Consider the following 20,000-nt stretch of genomic DNA (forward strand, 5'->3'; position numbering starts at 1 on the left):
GGAGTGCTCAGTCTGCTGATGTGGGCGTGGATGTGGCAGTGAGAATAGGGAATGAAAAAATGATACAAATTATACTTTCACAACACAAGAAAAAACCATACACCTTGGGAAGTGGAAGAAGAGACGAAAAAAACACCCCACAACACACGATAAAACATACACCTGAGAGGAAGTGGAAGAGGAAGTGGAAAATACACCCCACTACACAGCCCTTGATGGGTCGTCCCTACAATACACAAGAAACACCTGGGGAAGTGGAAGAGGAAGTGGAAAATACACCCCACTACACAGCTCTTGGTACTAACTCGGAGGACAGACGTGCATGACGCTAAACTCGCCCCAGCAGACGCCGCCCCCCTCCAGCACCGTACCGTCCTGACACGCCATCATTACGTCCGTGGCTGCCGTGTCATCCAGGAGCCCCTGATACTCCTCCACCCTCAGCGCCACGCCAACCAGGAACTGTCCCGGCCCGCACCACTGCACGTCTGAAGGGTTGGAGTGAGTTAGGGTAGGTTGGGTTGGGTGTGGTGAGGTTAGATGAGGTGTGGTTTGGCTGGGTTAGGTTGATTAAACTTTGGTGTGGTAAGATTAAGTTGCATTGTGTTAGGTTATGTTAGGTTTGGTTGGGTTAGATTAGGCCTGGTTAGGTTAGGTTAGGTTAGGCTTGGTTAGGTTAGGTTAAGTTAGGTGAGGTGAGGCCAGATGAAGCAGACTTTGTTAAATCCTCAAAATGCAGTGCCACACAAACCAGGAACCGTCTACGTACACATCACTGCACTTCTGGAGAGTTAGATTAGGCTAGGTTAGGTTAGGTTAGGCTAGGTTAGGTTTGGTTTGGCTAGGTTAGGCTAAGTTCAATTAGTTTTGACTATGTTACGTTAGATTAGGGCAGTTTAGTTCAGATTAGGTTAGAGTGCATTATGTTAGGTTAGGTGAGATGAGATGAGGTGAGGTCAGTCCACGAGGCATCCCCTGGTAGTCCTCAGCCCGCAGTGGCAGATCACCAAGGTATTGCTCTAGGCCACACTACTGCACATCTGAAACGGTGTGTGTGTGTGTGTGTGTGTGTGTGTGTGTGTGTGTGTGTGTGTGTGTGTGTTGTCATGTTTAATATCAGGTAGCGAAAACTGTCTTAACGTGAATCCGAATTTGCACACTCTCACGTCAGTATGTCCCCTTATGCTGACCCTTACATTTTCAAGAGCCAAATAACGCACCGTCTATACTGAAACATTCTACGGTTATTTAATCCAGGACGACAAGGGAAATAGTATTGGCGGGGGTTTGTGTATGACGTCGATGGGTTTTATGGGAGATCATTTTAGTTTATTTTGAGAATGATGGCATCTTTTTTTTTTTTTTTTAATTCCTGCTGCTTATATAGATTTTATTTATCTCAGGGGAGACTCTCGTAGTGAAGGGGCTAATGGAGAGTGCGTCCGACCTCTTCGCTGTGAGATATCTTCCCTTAATTTAAATACAGTTCTTTCAGTACGACGCCGAGTTATTTATTTTGTGATGGCGTTTTTATACATTGTTTTTGTTTCCTGCAGAGCATCTCACCTCGCCACGTGCCCCAACACTGCACGCTGGATGTAATGACGCCAGTTTCGGCTCCGGTGGCCTTGGATTTGCAGAAGAGCCGAATGCCGTTGAGGCCGGTGTCGTCCAGGAAGATGGTCTGCGGGGATTCCACCTGGTACGGGAAGCAGACACAAGGGACTTAGGAAAGAAGTAAGTCTGTTTTGTATCTTTAACTGTTATTTCATCGCCGTCATTATCTTGATTATCATCTTATAATTCAAGAATATCTCATCACTCTTCTTATTATCATCATTCAGTTTCCCCGTCATTAATGCACTGCCTAGAATCCAGAAAGTATAGTTTATGATACGTTATGTATGATAAATATTATTATCATCATCATTATCATCATCGTCATTACCCTGCTTCCTCTCTCTCTCTCTCTCTGTATGTATGTATGTGTGTGTGTGTGTGTGTGTGTGTGTGTGTGTGTGTGTGTGTGTGTGTGTGTGTAATTATCGTCAGTGTCATCTCTGCTTGTACCAGTCAGTCAGGCCTGCGTTTTTCTCGGTTCGTCACTCTCAGCATGTATCTTAGTTGCCTTACTCCACCTTGATCTGAAAGGCGTGTGCGTAGCTGCCTGGGGGACACCGCTCGTAGGGACCCCACTCCCCGAAGTCTAGTCCGTTTCCAGGCACGAGGATGGCCCCTTCTGGGAGGAATGACGTGCTTAGGTGAAATTCTGAAAACCATTGAATTTCTACCTCATTTTCTTACTAGCTAGGATGCAGGAAGTGTAGCAAGAGGGTCTAATGATCATACTGGCTAGGGTGTATGGAGTGTAGCAAGAATGTTCAATGATCATACTAGCTAGGGTGTAGGGGGTGTAGCAAGAGTCCAGTGATCATACTAGCTAGGGTGTAGGAATCTGTTTACTCACCTATCCTTCTGGAACACAAGCTGCTACGTTTCCTTGGGCATCGGTTCAGGCTGGTGGCTCGCACTGTTCTGATGTTGGTAGTTGTGGTAGTGGGGATTGTTGTAGTAATGTTGGTAGTTGTGGTAGCTGTTGCGCTAGATGCGGTAGTAGCAGTGGCGGGGGGAGGGGTAGTGGTAGTTATGATGAGAGGTGTTGTGGTGGGTGTGACTGAAGAACTGAGAGCTGTATTAGCAGGGGTGGTAATTGTGGTAGTTGTGGTAGTTGAGGTGGCAGTTGTGGTAATTCTAGTTTCTTCTTTCCCTGCATCCACTGTCTTCAACTTGTCTTCTCTCACCACTCCATTTTCTTCCCGTTCCATCTCACTCCCTGTTTTCCTTTCTTTGTCTTCTTGTATCATCTTTGTTCTTTCTTCATCAATCCTTGCGTCCATTTTCGTCATATTCTTTCCTCTCACCACTCCCTCTTCTTCCAGTTCTGTTTCACTATCTGCCCTCCTGACCCTGTCTTCTTTTGTTTCTTTTATCATCTCTGTTTTTGCTTCTTCTCTCCCTGCGTCCACTGCCTTCCTCTTGTTTTCTTCTCTTCCTCCATCTACTGCCTTCCTCTTGTTTTCTTCTCTTCCTCCATCTGCTGCCTTCATCTTGTTTTCTTCTCTTCCTTCATCTTCTGTCTTCATCTTGTTTTCTTCTCTTCCTCCATCTACTGCCTTCCTCTTGTTTTCTTCTCTTCCTTCATCTACTGTCTTCATCTTGTTTTCTTCCACATCTCCTTTTCCTTTCCCTTCTGTCTCCCTCACTGCTTTCCATTCTCTGTCTTCCTTTGTTACCCCTCTCTCTGCTCCTTCTTTCTTCACGATGTTGCTTGGAGACTTGAAAGTGGCAAAGAAAGAAAGGCAAAGAAAACTGATTAATGTGGCTAAACTAGAAACAACAACAACATTTTCATATTTATGGGGAGGGTGCAAATTGAACTTTAAAAATATCGTTAGTGGGGAGTTTATAAATACTTGATTAGATTATTTTTTTTTAGCCCTGTCACTACGATATCGTGTTGTAACTTTTATCCATGGTACTGTTCAGTTCTTGGTACTGTTACTGTTAAACTCAAATTACGAGGGAGATTACGAAGTGGAGGGGATGGATGCAACCTTCATATATCCCTTCATTGCCAGAGTTCCTTCCTAGGTGAAACAAGTTAGTGATGTAGTTCTTTCATTTTTACTTGGCCCAAATCTTCATCCCTATGCAGATTATTTCACGTAACCCAGTGGCAGAAAAAGACAATACTGTGGCTCTACATGGTGTCTGTAGCATTTCTTCGTGACTGACATTGTTTTTTAATGTTAGTGTCCTGTTACAGCTCAGGATTCAGGAAGGAGGGATGGCAATTTTAGGCCAAAGTGGGTATACAATAAGAAGACCCTCCTAAGCTGAATAACACAGTCTGGTGGTGGAAGAAATCTAAAAAAAAAAAAAAAAAAAAAAAGTTAGCCTAGTGAAGAGGAAGTTAATGGTATGGCAGGAGTGCGCACATGGACTCAACTACAGTACACACTAGTGACTGATGGTGTTGTAATAGAGGATTTACACCATTAAGGCTGGTTCGTCTCTATCCCTTCACTGTGAGAAATCCTGAGTTAAATAAAAATAGTCTCGCGGTAGCATAAATAGAGAAATTAAGGCACCACTGAAATGGAAGCGTTATAACCTATTTAAAGTCATCTGAAAAGAGAAGAGCTTTAATTTTTTGAAAGCTGACAACTGACTGGTTGTCCGAGTGTATTCATAAGTAACGATATATCTTAAATAATTTTTATTATAAATGTTACAATAAACGTCTCTGTTGATAAGACTGCTCAGATATAATATATGTATCGTTATTAGCATGGATCATTTTGAAAACGAGGTCTCTTAAAAGTTTTTCAGGTGGCCTAGACAAAAGAGGAAGAAAAGCACAATATGTCAGAAATCTCTGTTAGAATCTGCAGATGATGATGTAGGAGGAAAGGGAAATAACTTAAAGAGGCAACGTTCGTCAGCAAATGCATGAGATATCCCATAGTTTGCTCCTTAGGTGTAACTCATCTGGAAGGAGTCACAGAATAAAGAGTTAGAGGACACGATCGAATCCAACTCTTCCCATACAGTAACCACATTTGAAACAGAATAGACTCGTATATTAAAGAGATGGTTGTTTTGACTTCTGGTGGTTCCATATCCCTCTTTTGGTGGTCCAGCATGCTCTTTTTAAAACTTTATGAGCTATACAGTATGATAAATTTAAAACCCTAAATCGTGAATCAGACAGATGTATTTTGAGACACCTCGAGATACCAAGCCCAGGTACACATAGTTTTAAACAGGCCGGTTGGTCCAGAAATAAAAGCAGAAATGAAAGCGTGGGTCTATGGCAGTGACCTTGGGAAAGATGAATTAGAACGAACACCGAGAAGGAACAGAGAAAACTAAGCAAAAAACTTCTCCTCTGGGAAATGTATTGTAACTATTGCCTTTGTGTGTGTAGGGATAGACAGTTCTGACAGCAACAGCAGGGAGAAAACATATTACCTTTGTGTGCGTAGTAGACAGTTCTGAGAGCAACAGCAGCAGATGCAGAAGCAGCAGCAGCGACACACCCATCCGCCCCAACATCTGTGCTAGTTATTTATCACTGCTTATATCTCCTGCTTCCACATGCGTTCTTCGTTTTTCTTTCCAGTCTTTAAAGGTGGAACACAAACAAACACACACATGCACACAAATATTATTGCACCATGGTGTTTGCCTGTGAAGTGGAACTAAGATAACGAAAGACTGTATGTGTGATTTATTGGAGTTCCCCATTTCACAAACTTATCGCTCGTTTTCTTTCCATTTTCTAAAACACACAAAAAACATACACAAATAATACACGATTATTTTTTATGTGGGTGGCGTAGTGAGAATTTCATCGCTAAAATGTGCAGTTGATTTAGAGCCCCATTTCACAGGCGTACTATGCTCGTATATTTCGTGTCTCTTTTCCTTTTCTTTTCACACACACAATATTACGCTGGGTATGGCCTCTGCTTCTGTGGGGGAAACCATAACTTTTCTGGCATGAATGTGTTACTAATTGAGTGTCCCATTGTTCAGTATACAGCTTTCGGTATAATGCATTCAGTATACATTGTTCAGCATATACCGTTCAATATAATGCGTTCGGTATACACTGTTCAGTATAATCCGTTCAGTTTATTGGCTAAGAGTGTGACAAGGGATCTTGAGAGCGTCCGTTCTGTCACCACTAACCCTCTCACGGGCGGAACAACTCTAGCAGTGTATTCCAGCGACCGTCAGACGATTTTATTCAGCCTAGAGGTGGTTATGGGAGCCTGAGGGGGTGTATTCCTCCCACTAACCCACTTCCTAGCACGCCACCACCACCCGACCCCCAACCCCTCCACATTCTGCTAACACACTAACTACCTCGACAGCTGGGCCACAACGCTTGCTCCCTCCTCCTGTGGCAGAGAGAGAGAGAGAGAGAGAGAGAGAGAGAGAGAGAGAGAGAGAGAGAGAGAGAGATAGACGTGTGGGTGAACGAACGTATTTGGAGTGTGTGTGTGTGTGTGTGTGTTGTGAGTCCGGCATGAACTGTGGTAGTTTGTGCTGTACTCTCTCTCTCTCTCTCTCCCTCTAAATATGTATATATATACATACTGTGCATACACACCCACACCCACAAGTATGCATGTATACGCGCCCACACACACACACACACACACACACACACACACATATATATATATATATATATATATATATATATATACATATATATATATATATATATATATATATATATATATATATATATATATATATATATATATATATATATATATATATATATATATATATATATATATATATTGCATATAAGTAATCAGTGAGGTGTGCTGATCTCCCCCCCACACACCAACACACCTGTATTCACACTTGCCTAATCTCTAATCTCAAGCTGCCGGCTACATTTTTACCTTCCATTATGCTCTCATTCTCCTTTGACCCACTCTTAGCTGAGCTGTATTGCCTGGCGTCAGTAGGAAGAGAGTTTGGGAGATTCTGGAACACTGAAGAGTTAAGAGCAGGTATACTAGCACTCTTAGTCCATCATTAATCACTCTCAGGTGAATAAAACCGTCTGGCTTCTGCTGCAAGAGTTGGTCTAGATCAGAAGAGGGTTGACTGGGCTGGTATTGATGCTCAGGCTCCTGTGTCTTAACCTCAGCTGAATACAAATCTTCTGTCTGTCTGTCTGTCTGTCTGTCTGTCTCTCTGTCTGTCTGTCTGTCTCTCTCTCCTCCTCCTCCTCCTCCTCCTCCTCTCTAATTTCGCTCCTCCTTCATTTTCCCTCATTCCTCCCCTCCCCCTCTTTCCTTGTCCCTCCTCCCCTCACCAACTCTTTATGCGTATTCTAGGTTATCTCTCTCTCTCTCTCTCTCTCTCTCTCTCTCTCTCTCTCGCCACATTCCCTTCTTTTTCATTTCATTTTGTCTCTTGCTTTTTTTCCCTTTTTCCCTCCTCTCTTTCGGTTTCTTTTTCTTTCCTTTCTTCTCCACGCACATTTCTTTTTCCTTCTTACAGCCGGTGTTTTCCCTCATCTCAACTTGCTCATCTCTTTCTCCTGCTGCATATCCATTGTCTTTCTCCTTCCTCCCCACGCCGCTCTCTTTCTTGTTTTCTCCCTCTCCCTTCCTTTCCTCCCTCCCTCCCTCCCCTCCCCCTCTCCTTCTTACCCTCCCCACCCCCTTTCTTCTCCACCTTTCTTTCTTGCCTTCCCCTTTCTTCGTCTCTTCCTTTTCCTTCCCTTTTTCCTTTCCCCTTCCCTTCTCCGTTCTCTCTCCCTCTCTCCCTTTCCTTCCTTCTGTCTCCTATCCCCCTGTTCGTATCTCGTCTTTTCCTCCCTCTCCCTATTTACCTCCCTTTCCATTCCCTCTACTCTCTCTCTCTCTCTCTCTCTCTTGCCTTCTCACTGTATCTCTCCCCTATTCCTACCCCGTTCCTTCTCTTTCTCCTTTCCCTTCTCCTTCTTTCCTCTTTTCCTTCTCTTCCCTTTCTTCCTTTTCCTCTTTTATCATATTTTTCTTCATCTTCCATCTTCCCTTCCTCCCTCCAACCCTTCTCCCATGCTTTTCTCCCTCTCTTGTTACTCTCCTTCTTCCTCCTTTCCTTTTTCCTTTCCTTTCATCTTCTATCTTCTCATGCTTCCCCTTCTCTCCTCCACTTCCCACCTCTTTCGCCTCCGTTCCCCTCCACCTCCCCTTCCCCCCTTTCCCATTCCCCCCTTTCCCCTTCCTTCCCCTTTCTTCCTATCCTCTTCCTTCCCTTTCCCATCTTCCTTTAATCTTCCTGCCTTCTCTCTCTCCCCTTCCTCTCCTCTCCTCTCCTCTCCCCTCTCCCTTCTCCCCTCTCCCTATTCACCTCTGCCTTCATCGACCCGTGAGGTGTGTCTGCCCTAACCTGGTCGATTACCTATTGTAGCACACACACACACACACACACACACACACACACACACACACACACACACACACACACACACACACACACACACACACACACGTACTGCATTTATAATCACACAGATACACCCACATACCTACATATACCCACCATTACTTTTAGTCTTCCTCCTCAAAAATTATTACGACCACAAATCTAACTGTGATAATTATTTAGGACAAACAAAGGCCGAGGATGAGATGGAAGGATGGAGTGTGGAGAGGTATATGAGGGAGGGGAGTGTGAGCTGGGGGGAGGGCAGTGAAACGGCAGGGGAAAGGACGACACGGGGGCGATTTGTTTGTGGCCACCCCTTGCTGTAAGACGCCTGGTAGTAGACAGAGATAGAAGTAGTTATTCCAGTCACCAGTCAGTTAAGCAGACCATTTCAAGCGTCACTCCATCAACCCCTCCACTACCACAAGCTTCTCAAGCTGAAAGAAATCGTCTGGTAGAAAATAATAGAAGGAAAAACATTACTACCTCTTCACTATATTGACTTCTTTTCTTCTGTTTAATTCTGGCTATATCTGAACGATTTTATCCTCATGTATTAAATCTCTTGTAAGTAGTTAAATCAATCAAGAACGAGAGTGTTTTAAGGTACGGAGGTGGTTGTACATTGCTTCCTTAACTTGGGGTTCCGGAAGTGCAAAAGGATTATTGATTGCACCCGTACCTAAATTCTTGCAACGGGGGTAGACAAAAAATGTGCTTGGTTCCTCTGCTTCAGTGTGTTGTGGTGAGATAATTCTTGGAGATATATAGAGTTGGATCAATATTGTTCATGTGTACGCACGTCTTACACACACACACACACACACACACACACACACACACACACACACACACACATGCCCTGTCTTTGTTTCTTCCTCTCACACTCTCCCTCCCTGTCTTTTCTCTATGTTTCACTCACTCTTCCCAGCCTTTCATTTTCACTCTCTTTTCCATTTGTTCAGTAAACATAACTTGCACATGTGGGTTAAATTTCCGTCCCTCACTCTTTTTAATTCCTTGCCTCCCACATCAACTCACTCTCCCTTCCTCCCCCTCCCTCCCTCCCACACACTCACCCTAATCCACTTCCACATCCTCCCACACTCCCCCTTCCTGCCTCTCTCTCTCTCTCTCTCTCTCTCTTTAATGCCCTGCCTCCCACACCAACTCATTTTCCCTTCCTCTGTTTCTCTTCCTCCCTCCATCACACTCCCTCCCTCTGTCTCTATCCCTCCCTCCCACCTACACGCTCACTTCATCCACCCCCACTCCCACACCCTTCCTGCCTCCCACTCATTCTCACCCACTCATCTCCTTGTTTAAATGTCAGGGGGGGCCTCCTATGACCTAAATGTCAATCACACCAATACAAACACACCTGGTGCCAAGGGACAGATGTATGTGGGGACGGATAGCTGATGGGAGGATAGACAGATGGATAGATTAAGGGTTAGACTGGTATAAAAGGGCGAGATGGAGTGGAGGTAGGTAGTGATGGATAGGATACGGAAGGATGGAATGACAGATGAGAATAGTTACAGGGATGAGAGGATAGGTAGGTAGGTAGAGATTGAGAATAAACGGAGGGATAGAAAGGTATATAAGGATGAGAGAAGAGAGGTGAGGAGGGGAGAAGAGGTAACACGAGGGGTATGTCTCTTCTTAAGTACATTTCAATCACAGTAAGAAAATGTTGAACCAAGTTAAAATTAGAAGCCACATATCGCCAGCGTCTGTGCTATGTAACTCAATAAACACAAGGAAGAATACCATGGGGGAGCACTCAGTGTTAAGAGGGAATGATACAAGTTTTTTTTTTTAATTTGCATTTTTTATTAATTTCTGCCTTACACTTATATAAAATTAAAACATAGGGCATTTCGGCTGATTGTTCTATTTCTTAAACCATATAAAATGTTGAATAGCTCACTGTTTTGGGAAATAAGGCACTGCGTCAAAATATAAGTTGATGGTATTCACACACACACACACACACACACACACACACACACACACACACACACACACACACACACACACACACACACACACACACACACACACACACACACTTTTTGTCAACCTTTCCACCGACTTTCCACATGCCCTTTGACCTCCTCACAGGGTGCACTCCACAGGCAAGGACTCACTCCCAGCACGCACGAAAATTATGCTAAGCTAACCAGTAATGATCCAGGCTGATGTATTGGTGTATTAGGTAGGCAGTCCGATGTGTAAAGGAATGACTGAACTGGACTTACTTCACCCTTTACTGGAACAACACGTACCTATGTATTTTATTCAGGCGAAGTTAGAAGCTGGGTCCAGAGAAGTAGCTTGCGTGGTGGAGGCTAGATAGACAGAGAGGCAGGTAAATAATTACTACATAGCCTCGTAAGTGGAAGAAATATTGATGAGTATAGATGACAGTTTCCAGAACAGATGGATTTTTAATATTGTAGGCTGTATGTGATGTGTTGTGGTGGGGACGGGATTTAAAAGAGGGATTTCAGAGTGCAGGATTACAGCAAGAACAATCTGATTTGCCATAGTTGACTAGATGCATGGATACTGTGTGCGTGGCCATTCCATTGTGCATTTCCCTCCACTTTAAATTAGCATTTTTCAAAACTTGCGAAACATTTGAGCAACACCTCCCGTGCACCTGACTCACGGCCCCTCCCCATGAGCACCCACTCCCCTCTGCCTCCCCTCTTTGTCTCTCCTCTTCCCCTCACCTCCCCTTCTCCACCCTTATCCCCCTCCCACATACTGCTTCAGACCACATAACTAATTCACCCCCGCGTTACGACATGTTGGGCCGGCTGCGTCGCTGTCATGGCAACAACGGGACGCGGCTTCATGGCTACCTGCTGCCTGCCGTACGAATCACCCAAATTTGTCCTGTCCAAACATAATTATGCGGCAATTTCATGGATTACAAAGCAGGACCAGTAGCAGTATTGACCTGACGGGATAGATTTTACGTATTCTTATGTGCGTACAGAGATGAAAAGTGTACTAAATAGTTAAAAATGCTCCCGAATGTTTTGTTTTGGCACAGTGGTCGCTTTGGTACCGGTGTGATGCGTGTGTCAGTCAGTTGGCCAGGTGTTGTGGTGAGAGGACGGGGCACTGGGACGCATTGATCAGTATTCCCCACAACTTCGCATCATCCCCGGCATTTTCCCTTGGCCGTTGATGGGAGGGTGGACGGACTTTGCTGGGATGAACGAGTAAATTAATAGGTAAGTTTGGGAAAGTTTGTGTCGGCTTGTGATTCTTAAATGTCAACGAAAATTGCGGTAGAGGTAGAGGCAGTGTTATTGCATTATCAGTAATTACATCATATTCCCAGTCTTGTATGTGTAACGGGTCGGCCCAGAAACAAGAAAACAGAAACATTAAAACTATGCTTAGAATGACCAGATAGAATGGACCACACCAACTTGTCAACAAAGAGAAAAGCTTGTGGATGCTACATTACTCACCGTACATCAACATTCAGAAGCTAAAAGAATAAATAGCTCATAAAAAATTGCGTAAGGCCAAAGAATACATGAAAATTAGAGTATCCTTGAAAACATCTTTTGCGTTACTAATTACCGTACGTTTATGCGAACAATTTGCATATGTCGATTCCTAGTCGATATAGGCAAAGTATTTATGATAAGTAGTAGTAGTAGTAGTAGTAGCCCCAGGTTCATCTGAAATGTGAATGTAGGTTAAAATTCCCCTCTTCTTACAGTCCACCATTCTCCGTTCGGGGGATAGGGAGGGAACTGAGGGACGTTTACCTAACCGGGCAACAGAGCCACTCAGTTATATCGGTGCCACCCCGTGAAAGCGTCCCTCCCCTGCGCCTCACTTACCGGCAGTTGCTAATGGCACAATATCTAGCATTTTCTAATATAGGAGACGTTGCGGAAGTTAGGAATTAAACTTAAAAACAGGAATTGTCAGGATGTGATAATACAGTGTAGTTTGGGTGAAATAAAAAAAAAGTTAATTCCACTTTCTAACATCTGCTGTGAACTACTAAACGAATGATTGAAACTTGAGGTGGATTAAGGGACCTCTTTTAAGTGGGATAGGAGGCTTCGTTGCATCTTTACATTAGCGATTTTTTTTTTTTCACTAGCATTCTCTTGTATTTTATTTATATCATCAGAAATTCGGTGTAGGTTACAAGTGACATACAAGAGGATATTGAGATATAATGTACAGAATAATTCGCCAAGGAAGAGGCGTTACTAATTCTCCAGAGCCACAAAGAGAGGAGGGGGTGGTAAAAATAATTGAACGAATCCACTAATTTGCCAGGTTAGGGTGAACAGACTATAGCACGTTTTACTCCAACCTGACAAAGATCCCTAACTCCTTTTGGCTTGGATGATGGTGAAGTGTAGTCGGAGTGGAGGATTGATTTGTTTTAGTAACCAAGGAGACTCAGTGCTACCTAACAACTAAGGCTCTTTAATTCCCATGTAACCACGACTTAATATTCACGTTAAAGGAGTAGGCCAGTTCCGTCATATGAAAACAGATCGACCATAACTACGAATAGGTCAAAACTGAGAAGGTTCGGGGAGAGACCTGAGTTGTTTGGGTGATGAGGGTAGCAGTGTTTTCCCAGTAACTTATTTATTTTCAGTGGCCCTTTTTTGTGTTTCATTTATTGTTTATCATAACGGAGGAGAAAAATATCACGAGAGGGAGATCCAGAGCTTAGGCCTCCTGGGGATGTGGCACGGTGTTCTTGGGGTTTAGTGGTTAGAACGCACCGCTCGGAATGACGGTCTTATGTAGGTTTGATGCCCAGAAGCTGACTTTTTTACTTTTTCTTTTTTTTCTTTTTTTTTGACAAGATGGATAGAGGAAGGAAAAAACAGATCAAGAAAATAATCCATACACCAGATTACACGTGTCCTCCATTCAGTAACAGTAATAATAATAATAATACTGTAATAATAATAATACCGTAATAATAATAATGATAATAATAATAATAATAATAATAATAATAATAATAATAATACCGTAATAATAATAATAATAATAATAATAATAATAATAATAATAATGCAAGGATACTAGAGAAACATCCCCTCCGCTCATCACACCCTCCAGGCGAGACTGGCAGGAAAAAGTAAGAAGGAGCATCATGCAGTACAGAAAGTAGACATGAAAATTTTGTTGGAACGAGTGAAAGATAATTATATTAGCCAGTAGATGTGCACTTTAAATGGGCTGTGCTATGATAAGATGCTTGTCCATTGAAACTGCAACCTCAGCTTTATCTCAAGAACATGGGGAGTGGGACCTCTTGTTGCACAGCTCATGTTCAAACTGTTTTCAATTGCAGGGACGAGATCTGTGCAAGCCGCGCCATGTTTGATAACTGAATCGCACTCTAGAGCAATTGCTAAAAGAGGAAGGATCAAGCATAGATGTGGGGCTCTGGAAAGTACTAGATGATGCTTTACACACACACACACACACACACACACACACACACACACACACACACACACACACACACACACACACACACACACACACACACACACACACACACACACACACACACACAGCCTAATTTCTTGTTCCTACCAGACAATTACTTGTACGGTCTTACATAGTTAACTCTACGGTTTTCGTCTGCCCTGTTACATTATATTACATCACATACCTCCTGAGATGCCAGTAATAGTTATGATTTATTCCTGGGGATTTGGATCCACCATAATATCTAATACATTCTTCCTTTGCCAGCTGCCCGCGTATTCACTAGATTTTACTGAAATCAGATAACCTTTTTTCAGATATCTTGTGTAAAAACATAAACAGACAGACACGGGTGAATACATAACCTCCTCCAACTTTGCTAGCGGAGGTAATGAGCAAAAAATAATAATAGTGATAATGATAATAATAATAATAATAATAATAATAATAATAATAATAATAGTTATAAGGGATATACTAACTTTTGCTTGCAAGAGACGTAGTCATATTTGTTCGGGAGGGTTTGGTGTTTGAAAGCATAGACTGTTACGGTGGGTGAGTCATCGTTGTAACTGGTATTGTTGTTGCATAATTAGCAGGTAGATTGCACTTAAAATAGACCTCTCCTGAAATACTCGATGTGTTGCTCTCTCTCTCTCTCTCTCTCTCTCACACACACACACACACACACACACACACACACACACACACACACACACACACACACACACACACACACACACACACACACACACACACACACACACCAACTTTCAATCTCAGGAATCTTCTCGTTTTAAAAAATATGCCGTATATAATTGCCATGCTTTATCCAAATCCAAGTTAAAAGACGTCATCGGGCTGAAGAGGTGGTTCATGGAGGTTGTGTCTACCCCCTTCAGTTAAGGACGTTTCTTCTCACCTAAATAATCTCTCACAAAAAAAAGATATCCTTGTCTTGAACGGAATAAGAAATGTTTAAGTCTAAATTTTCGACTACGAAGCTCTCTCGGGAAGTACATTTAAATTCTTCATCTTGACCTTTGACCCACTGGAAGGCCTTGAACGTGACCCAGCTTGGCGCCAGGAAAATGAGAGCTTAAACGATAGAGTGCACGTACGGTATTATAAAGACAGCATGAAAGGCACGTACAGGATCATATCGGCAGTGTGTCAGGCGTGCTCGTAAAGAAGTCGCGAGGGCACGTACGAAGTGATATGGGAGGTATTTAAGGCACGTAGAGTATAATATATGGAGTATCTCAGGCGCGGTTTAATGGAGTCTCAAGGGCACGTACGATAATGAGGAAGCTTGTCGGGCACGTAGAGTATGATATAAGCAGTATATCAGCCGTGGACGTAAAGAAGTCACAGGAGCACGTACGGTAGGAAGTATGTAAGGCACGTAGAGATGAAGGCGCCCTCGTAAAGAAGCAACAGGGGCACGTACGATGATATTGGAAGTATGTTAGGCACTTAGAGTATAAGCAGTGTCTGCCGTGTGCGTAAAGAAGTCACAGGAGCACGTACGGTAGGAAGTATGTAAGGCACGTAGAGATGAAGGAGCACTCGTAAAGAAGCAACAGGGGCACGTACGATATGATATGATATTGGAAGTATGTGAGGCACGTAGAGTATAATATAAGCAGTATGTCAGGCAGGGTCGTAAAGAAGACATAAGAGTGATAGGATGTCCATGCCTTCGTTAACATTATTGCTTGTAAGAATAATCACAGGGAAGGGAGGGGCGAGAGAGTGGGTGAGACGTGAGGTGTGACTGGGTACTATTTTCTCACGAGCTTAGTGGATTCTGTAACACCTCTTCCTCGGCGATTTATTTTCCATTTTACAGGTGTTCATTTACATCCTCCCTTATGTTATTGTTACGGGTTATGTGGGTGTGGATATAAATAACATACAAATCGAGTAAAAACATTTATGTGTACAAAACAAGTTGCTTAGGAAGATATGTTACGGGGAGTCTTGGCCCGTGGGAGTACAGGGCTAAGTGTAATGATGTGTGTGTGTGTGTGTGTGTGTGTGTGTGTGTGTGTGTGTGTGTGTGTGTGTGTGTGTGTGTCACCCTGCACGACATTATTACACCCTGGTTACCCAACACGGTACTAATTAGGGTCGCAGTATTATTTTTTTTACACTTACTGTAAGTTTTGTCAGGTATATACTTTTGTTGTGGGTTTGTTACTCTGTTATTATTTGCTTCTTGAGACAAGGATAAGATAGCAGAGAGATAGGTTAAGACAGTAGCGACAGAGATTAAGACAGTAGAGGAAGAGAGGATAAGACAGTAAAGACAGAGAGATTAAGATAGTAGAGACAGAGATAGTAGGGAGAGAGGCAGCATTAAGCCAAGAGAATGCTGAGAGATAGTCCAGAGAGAGATACAACACTACAGCTAAGAGAGACATGCAGAGGAGAGTATAGGAGTGGGGAAGTTGATGAGATGAGAGATTATAGGAGTAGGGAGGATGTTTACATGAAAATCCTTTGACTCCATCCTGCTAAGAAGTGGCAGGATACACATGAACGCTGTATGGTATTCCTTTTGGGGCGAATAAGATGTGTGTGGAGTTGGCAAGTGTGCAGAGTTAAAGAAAACACGAAATCAGATCTACGCTTACTACTATTGTTACTTCTACTACTACTGCCACAACTACGACTATTATTACAACAACAACAACAACAACTACTACTACTAATACAGTCAGTCTCATATCCCCTTTGTGCGTAGGGGTCAGAGGCTAGGCTACTGACGTCCAGAACGTTCAAGTCGCTGGAGACTGGCCATCATCCCGTCACCATTTTACGATATAAATTTCCTCAGGTACCTCTAAGCCTTACAAATAATAATAAGTTGAAGGTATGCTGAGTTTAGCGAATAAATAAATAAATACATAAATAGATAACAAAAATAAAGGAATAAATCGTAATGGGTGCACCGAAATTCCGACAGAAGGTTAGCATGGTATGAAGGAAGTACAAGAAGATCGCCATTGAAGTCTCTCTGTTCATGAAAGGCGGTGTGGGAAAGCCGATTGTGTGGTAACTGACAAGGATAACACATGGCAACCATTACTTTACGAACCCAGGTCCCTATTTCAGTTCTAGGTTTAATAAAATGGAGTAAAACCGACATACGATACACTTATATAAAAACCGGTCACTACGATACACTTATAAACATATCGATAAATGTACTGGTTTATTGATTTCACTACCAGAGGTCTCTCGTGATCTAAATGAAATTATCTGACTGTAGAAAGACTGAAGACGCAAGACTGAAGGATTTAGATACAGTTAAAGTTGGTATAGAAAAGAAAATAGCAGAGAGAAACAAAGTATAAATATTCCTTTCAAATTTCTCTGCTGGAACAGTGTAGAGGGGCAGTCGTGTTTTGTATATAAAAAAATGTGGAATAATTAATAGTTTTAGGAAGTGGGAGGAATACAAAGGAAACATACATAAAGGAAGTTGTATGGTAAAATGAGTTCGGTGTATAAGGAGGGAGCTGTGTGTGTGTGTGTGTGTGTGTGTGTGTGTGTGTGTGTGTGTGTGTGTGTGTGTGTGAGAGAGAGAGAGAGAGAGAGAGAGAGAGAGAGAGAGAGAGAGAGAGAGACGGGTGTGGTGGGTTGCCTGGTAACTTGTAAACATAGGTGGGTTGGGGGGCCGAAGTAAGAGGGGGTGGAGAGGGGGAGGGGGGCAGGAGTTCACCCACCTTCCCCACTATAACCGGGTCAGGGGCAGGCGGGGGGGGGAGGTGGGGGGGAGGCAGGAGGGGGCAGGGGAGGGGAGAGGGGAGAGGGTATACTTAGCAGGGTGGATAGATGGATATGTGTAGGCAAACAGTGATGAATGTATATTGACATAGTGGTGTGCTTGTTGGAGTGGAGCTGCTGGTAGTGGTGGTAGTGGTAGTGGTGGTAATGGTGGCAGTGGTGGTAGTGGTAGTGGTGATGGTAGTGGTGGTAATGGTGACAGTGGTGGTAGTGGCGAATATGAAACAAAAGAACAGGGTCACGAATGGAGTGTATTTGCACATATATATGTATATGTGTATAAACGGCACACAATTATTCAGTTAGATATAAAGAAACAGATAGATAGATAGACAGATAGATAGATAGATAGGTAGATAGACTGAAAGACAGATAAATAGATAGACAGGTAGACAGGCAAGTAGGTAAAGAGATGGATGTAGGATAATGTATTGCTTTAATAATTTAGATTTATGCTTTGAAGAGGGTTTGTAAAATGAGGGACAGTATAAATACAGCCTTCTTCCACACCTCATACTTTCAGACCTCATACTTTACATCTCACACTGCAATAATTCACACACACACACACACACACACACACACACACACACACACACACACACACACACACACACACACACACACACACACACACACACACACACACACACACACACACACACAGAACCAAACTACCACGCCTCACCTCCTTTCTTCTATCACACCTAGCCTCGTCCAACACCTCGTATAAGCCTAATGAACCTCGCTATAAACCCTTTTCTTTGCCCTTCTATATCCTAAACACGCACACTACACCACAATCTACCCTTTGTTATCCCTGGTGGAGGTGGAGGTGAAGTGGATAAGGCAGCGAACTGGGGATTGAATGGTCGTGTGTTCTATCCCCAAAATTACAGGGAATGGTTAATGAATTTGAAGTCGGTATCAGTAAGTTCATTTGTCCTCCATATATTCCCACCGAGACGTCATAAATATACTCCCTGTAATACTATAACACCATATCACAAAGAAAGATAGCTGGTATGAATGCCCAAATGCCAGGTCACGTTTGAAAGCTGCTGGGAATTAGGGATCCTAGGGTACGTCTACAGTTAAAGGCACATTGACAACGAAAAAAATTATGTAATCAATTCCCTATCCACAGTGTGAGGTCTTCTTCTGGTCAGTGTCTTTCTTAACGCCCTGGATGAGGCTGCTTGTACCTGGTGATGATATGATAGACTCATAGGGGGATAAAACCTGTAAAATATTAAGTTAGAGTGCCAGTTTCTTCCCGGATGATCATAAACATTACGCGCGGTATATCCAGAGGCAAAAAGTATATTTATTGTGGTGATAATTTTACGGAGGCTAAGTATCGTGCTTTCCACTTTAAATCACCTTTTTAATGGCTGGTGTGCAGCTTTTTGCATTTTAAATTCTTTCCATTACAAATACTTTTCTCTGAACAGAAATTCCGTAAAAACTGACCAATTTCTATTGCGAAGTAAAAACTGCCTCTCTATGGGCACTGTTGTCCATTGCTTGTAAAAAGGGTCGAAATCAAATGAAAAATATCGGGAATCTAATTATCTTCGTTATATTGTCAGAAACCGTAAATTGGAACAAAAATAATTTCTTGTGTGTATTGTCATTACTGTGTATCGTATTAATCTGAAATGTAGTAGGAACTATTTTAGTAATTCGTTCAGTTGTATGCACACTAAAACAGTTGGCAGGCTACACATCTCGGCTTTCACATGTATATACAGTATGGCTCGCCAGCAGCCCCTTCCCGATTCGTACCTCTCCAGTTTGAGGGATAAGAGTTAACTTGGCTATCACTCTCCCTCACTGAAAAGTGCCGTGGACCCCATAGAAAGACAGAGATTCAGCAGTTGAATAAATTAGTGTTCAAAAAGATACCAAGATAGAGAAATTACTACAAAGACTGAGACACAAAGATTCGCTCACAGGTACAAAATGTTCAGATGTAAATATTGTACTCACGATGACTCTATGGGACGAAGACTGTATTGTTGCTGAAATTCACTTAAGATAATTGTAAGTATTTAAAGAATACGTAGGTAAAATGGTAAACAACAGAGGACAGAATGTAATATTAGAAGTATGGGGAGGTAATTAAGTGGAGGAAATAAGACAAAACAAATTTCTGACGCATGTAGAGGTAAGTAAGTGAAATAAATAAGTAGACGAAAGCATAAATATTGGCAGGATGTAGCGGTAAATAACTGAAATAAATAATAAGACAAAATATAAGTAATGAAAGCATGTCAAGGTAAAAAAGTGAAGAAAATAAGGAGATAAACAATAAATAGTGGGATCATGTAGAAATAAATAAGTGGACTAAAGAAGCAGACAAAGAATGAATACTAAAGGATGCAGAGGTAAAAATGAAGACAAAGGAAGGGAGAAGAAATCGTAGGTATTGGGAGTAGGTACAGGTAAAGAGGACAAAATGGCAGAGGACAAAACGCTGATACTCACGACCTGTAACTGGATCCCATTATAAGAGGTTTGGGTTGGAACACGCGATGGGGTGGAAGGGGTGGGGGTTAGGTGGAGGGAGGGAGGGAGGGAGGGGTTAAGGTGGAGGGATGGGGAGGGAAGGGGTTAGGATGAGGGGATGGGGGTGAAAGAGATGTATTGCTAGTTTGACGGGGTGAGGGACAGAACGAGGG

At 42.7% G+C, this 20,000-nt stretch overlaps 2 protein-coding genes across 3 annotated transcripts in view; one reads left to right on the forward strand and one right to left on the reverse strand.

Annotated features, from left to right (window-relative positions):
* LOC145410964 (vitelline membrane outer layer protein 1 homolog) overlaps positions 1 to 11,916 on the reverse strand; it is a 12,349-nt gene extending 433 nt beyond the window's left edge. The window contains exons 1-4 of the mRNA XM_080281020.1: positions 11,886 to 11,916; positions 2,139 to 2,239; positions 1,567 to 1,699; positions 306 to 488 (exon numbers count right to left, since the gene is read on the reverse strand). Of these exons, the coding sequence (XP_080137146.1) occupies positions 306 to 488; positions 1,567 to 1,699; positions 2,139 to 2,239; positions 11,886 to 11,916 (448 nt within the window). The remainder of the gene's footprint in view (positions 1 to 305; positions 489 to 1,566; positions 1,700 to 2,138; positions 2,240 to 11,885) is intronic.
* LOC145410923 (uncharacterized) overlaps positions 11,185 to 20,000 on the forward strand; it is a 90,811-nt gene continuing 81,995 nt past the window's right edge. For both annotated transcript variants that reach the window (XM_080280966.1, XM_080280967.1), the window contains exon 1: positions 11,185 to 11,261. The gene's annotated coding sequence lies outside the window, so the exon portion shown is untranslated. The remainder of the gene's footprint in view (positions 11,262 to 20,000) is intronic.

This window comes from Coenobita brevimanus, chromosome 87 (assembly GCF_032717465.1).
Source record: "Coenobita brevimanus isolate Jiangsu-jjx chromosome 87, ASM3271746v2, whole genome shotgun sequence".
In the NCBI taxonomy this organism is placed as follows: domain Eukaryota; kingdom Metazoa; phylum Arthropoda; class Malacostraca; order Decapoda; family Coenobitidae; genus Coenobita; species Coenobita brevimanus.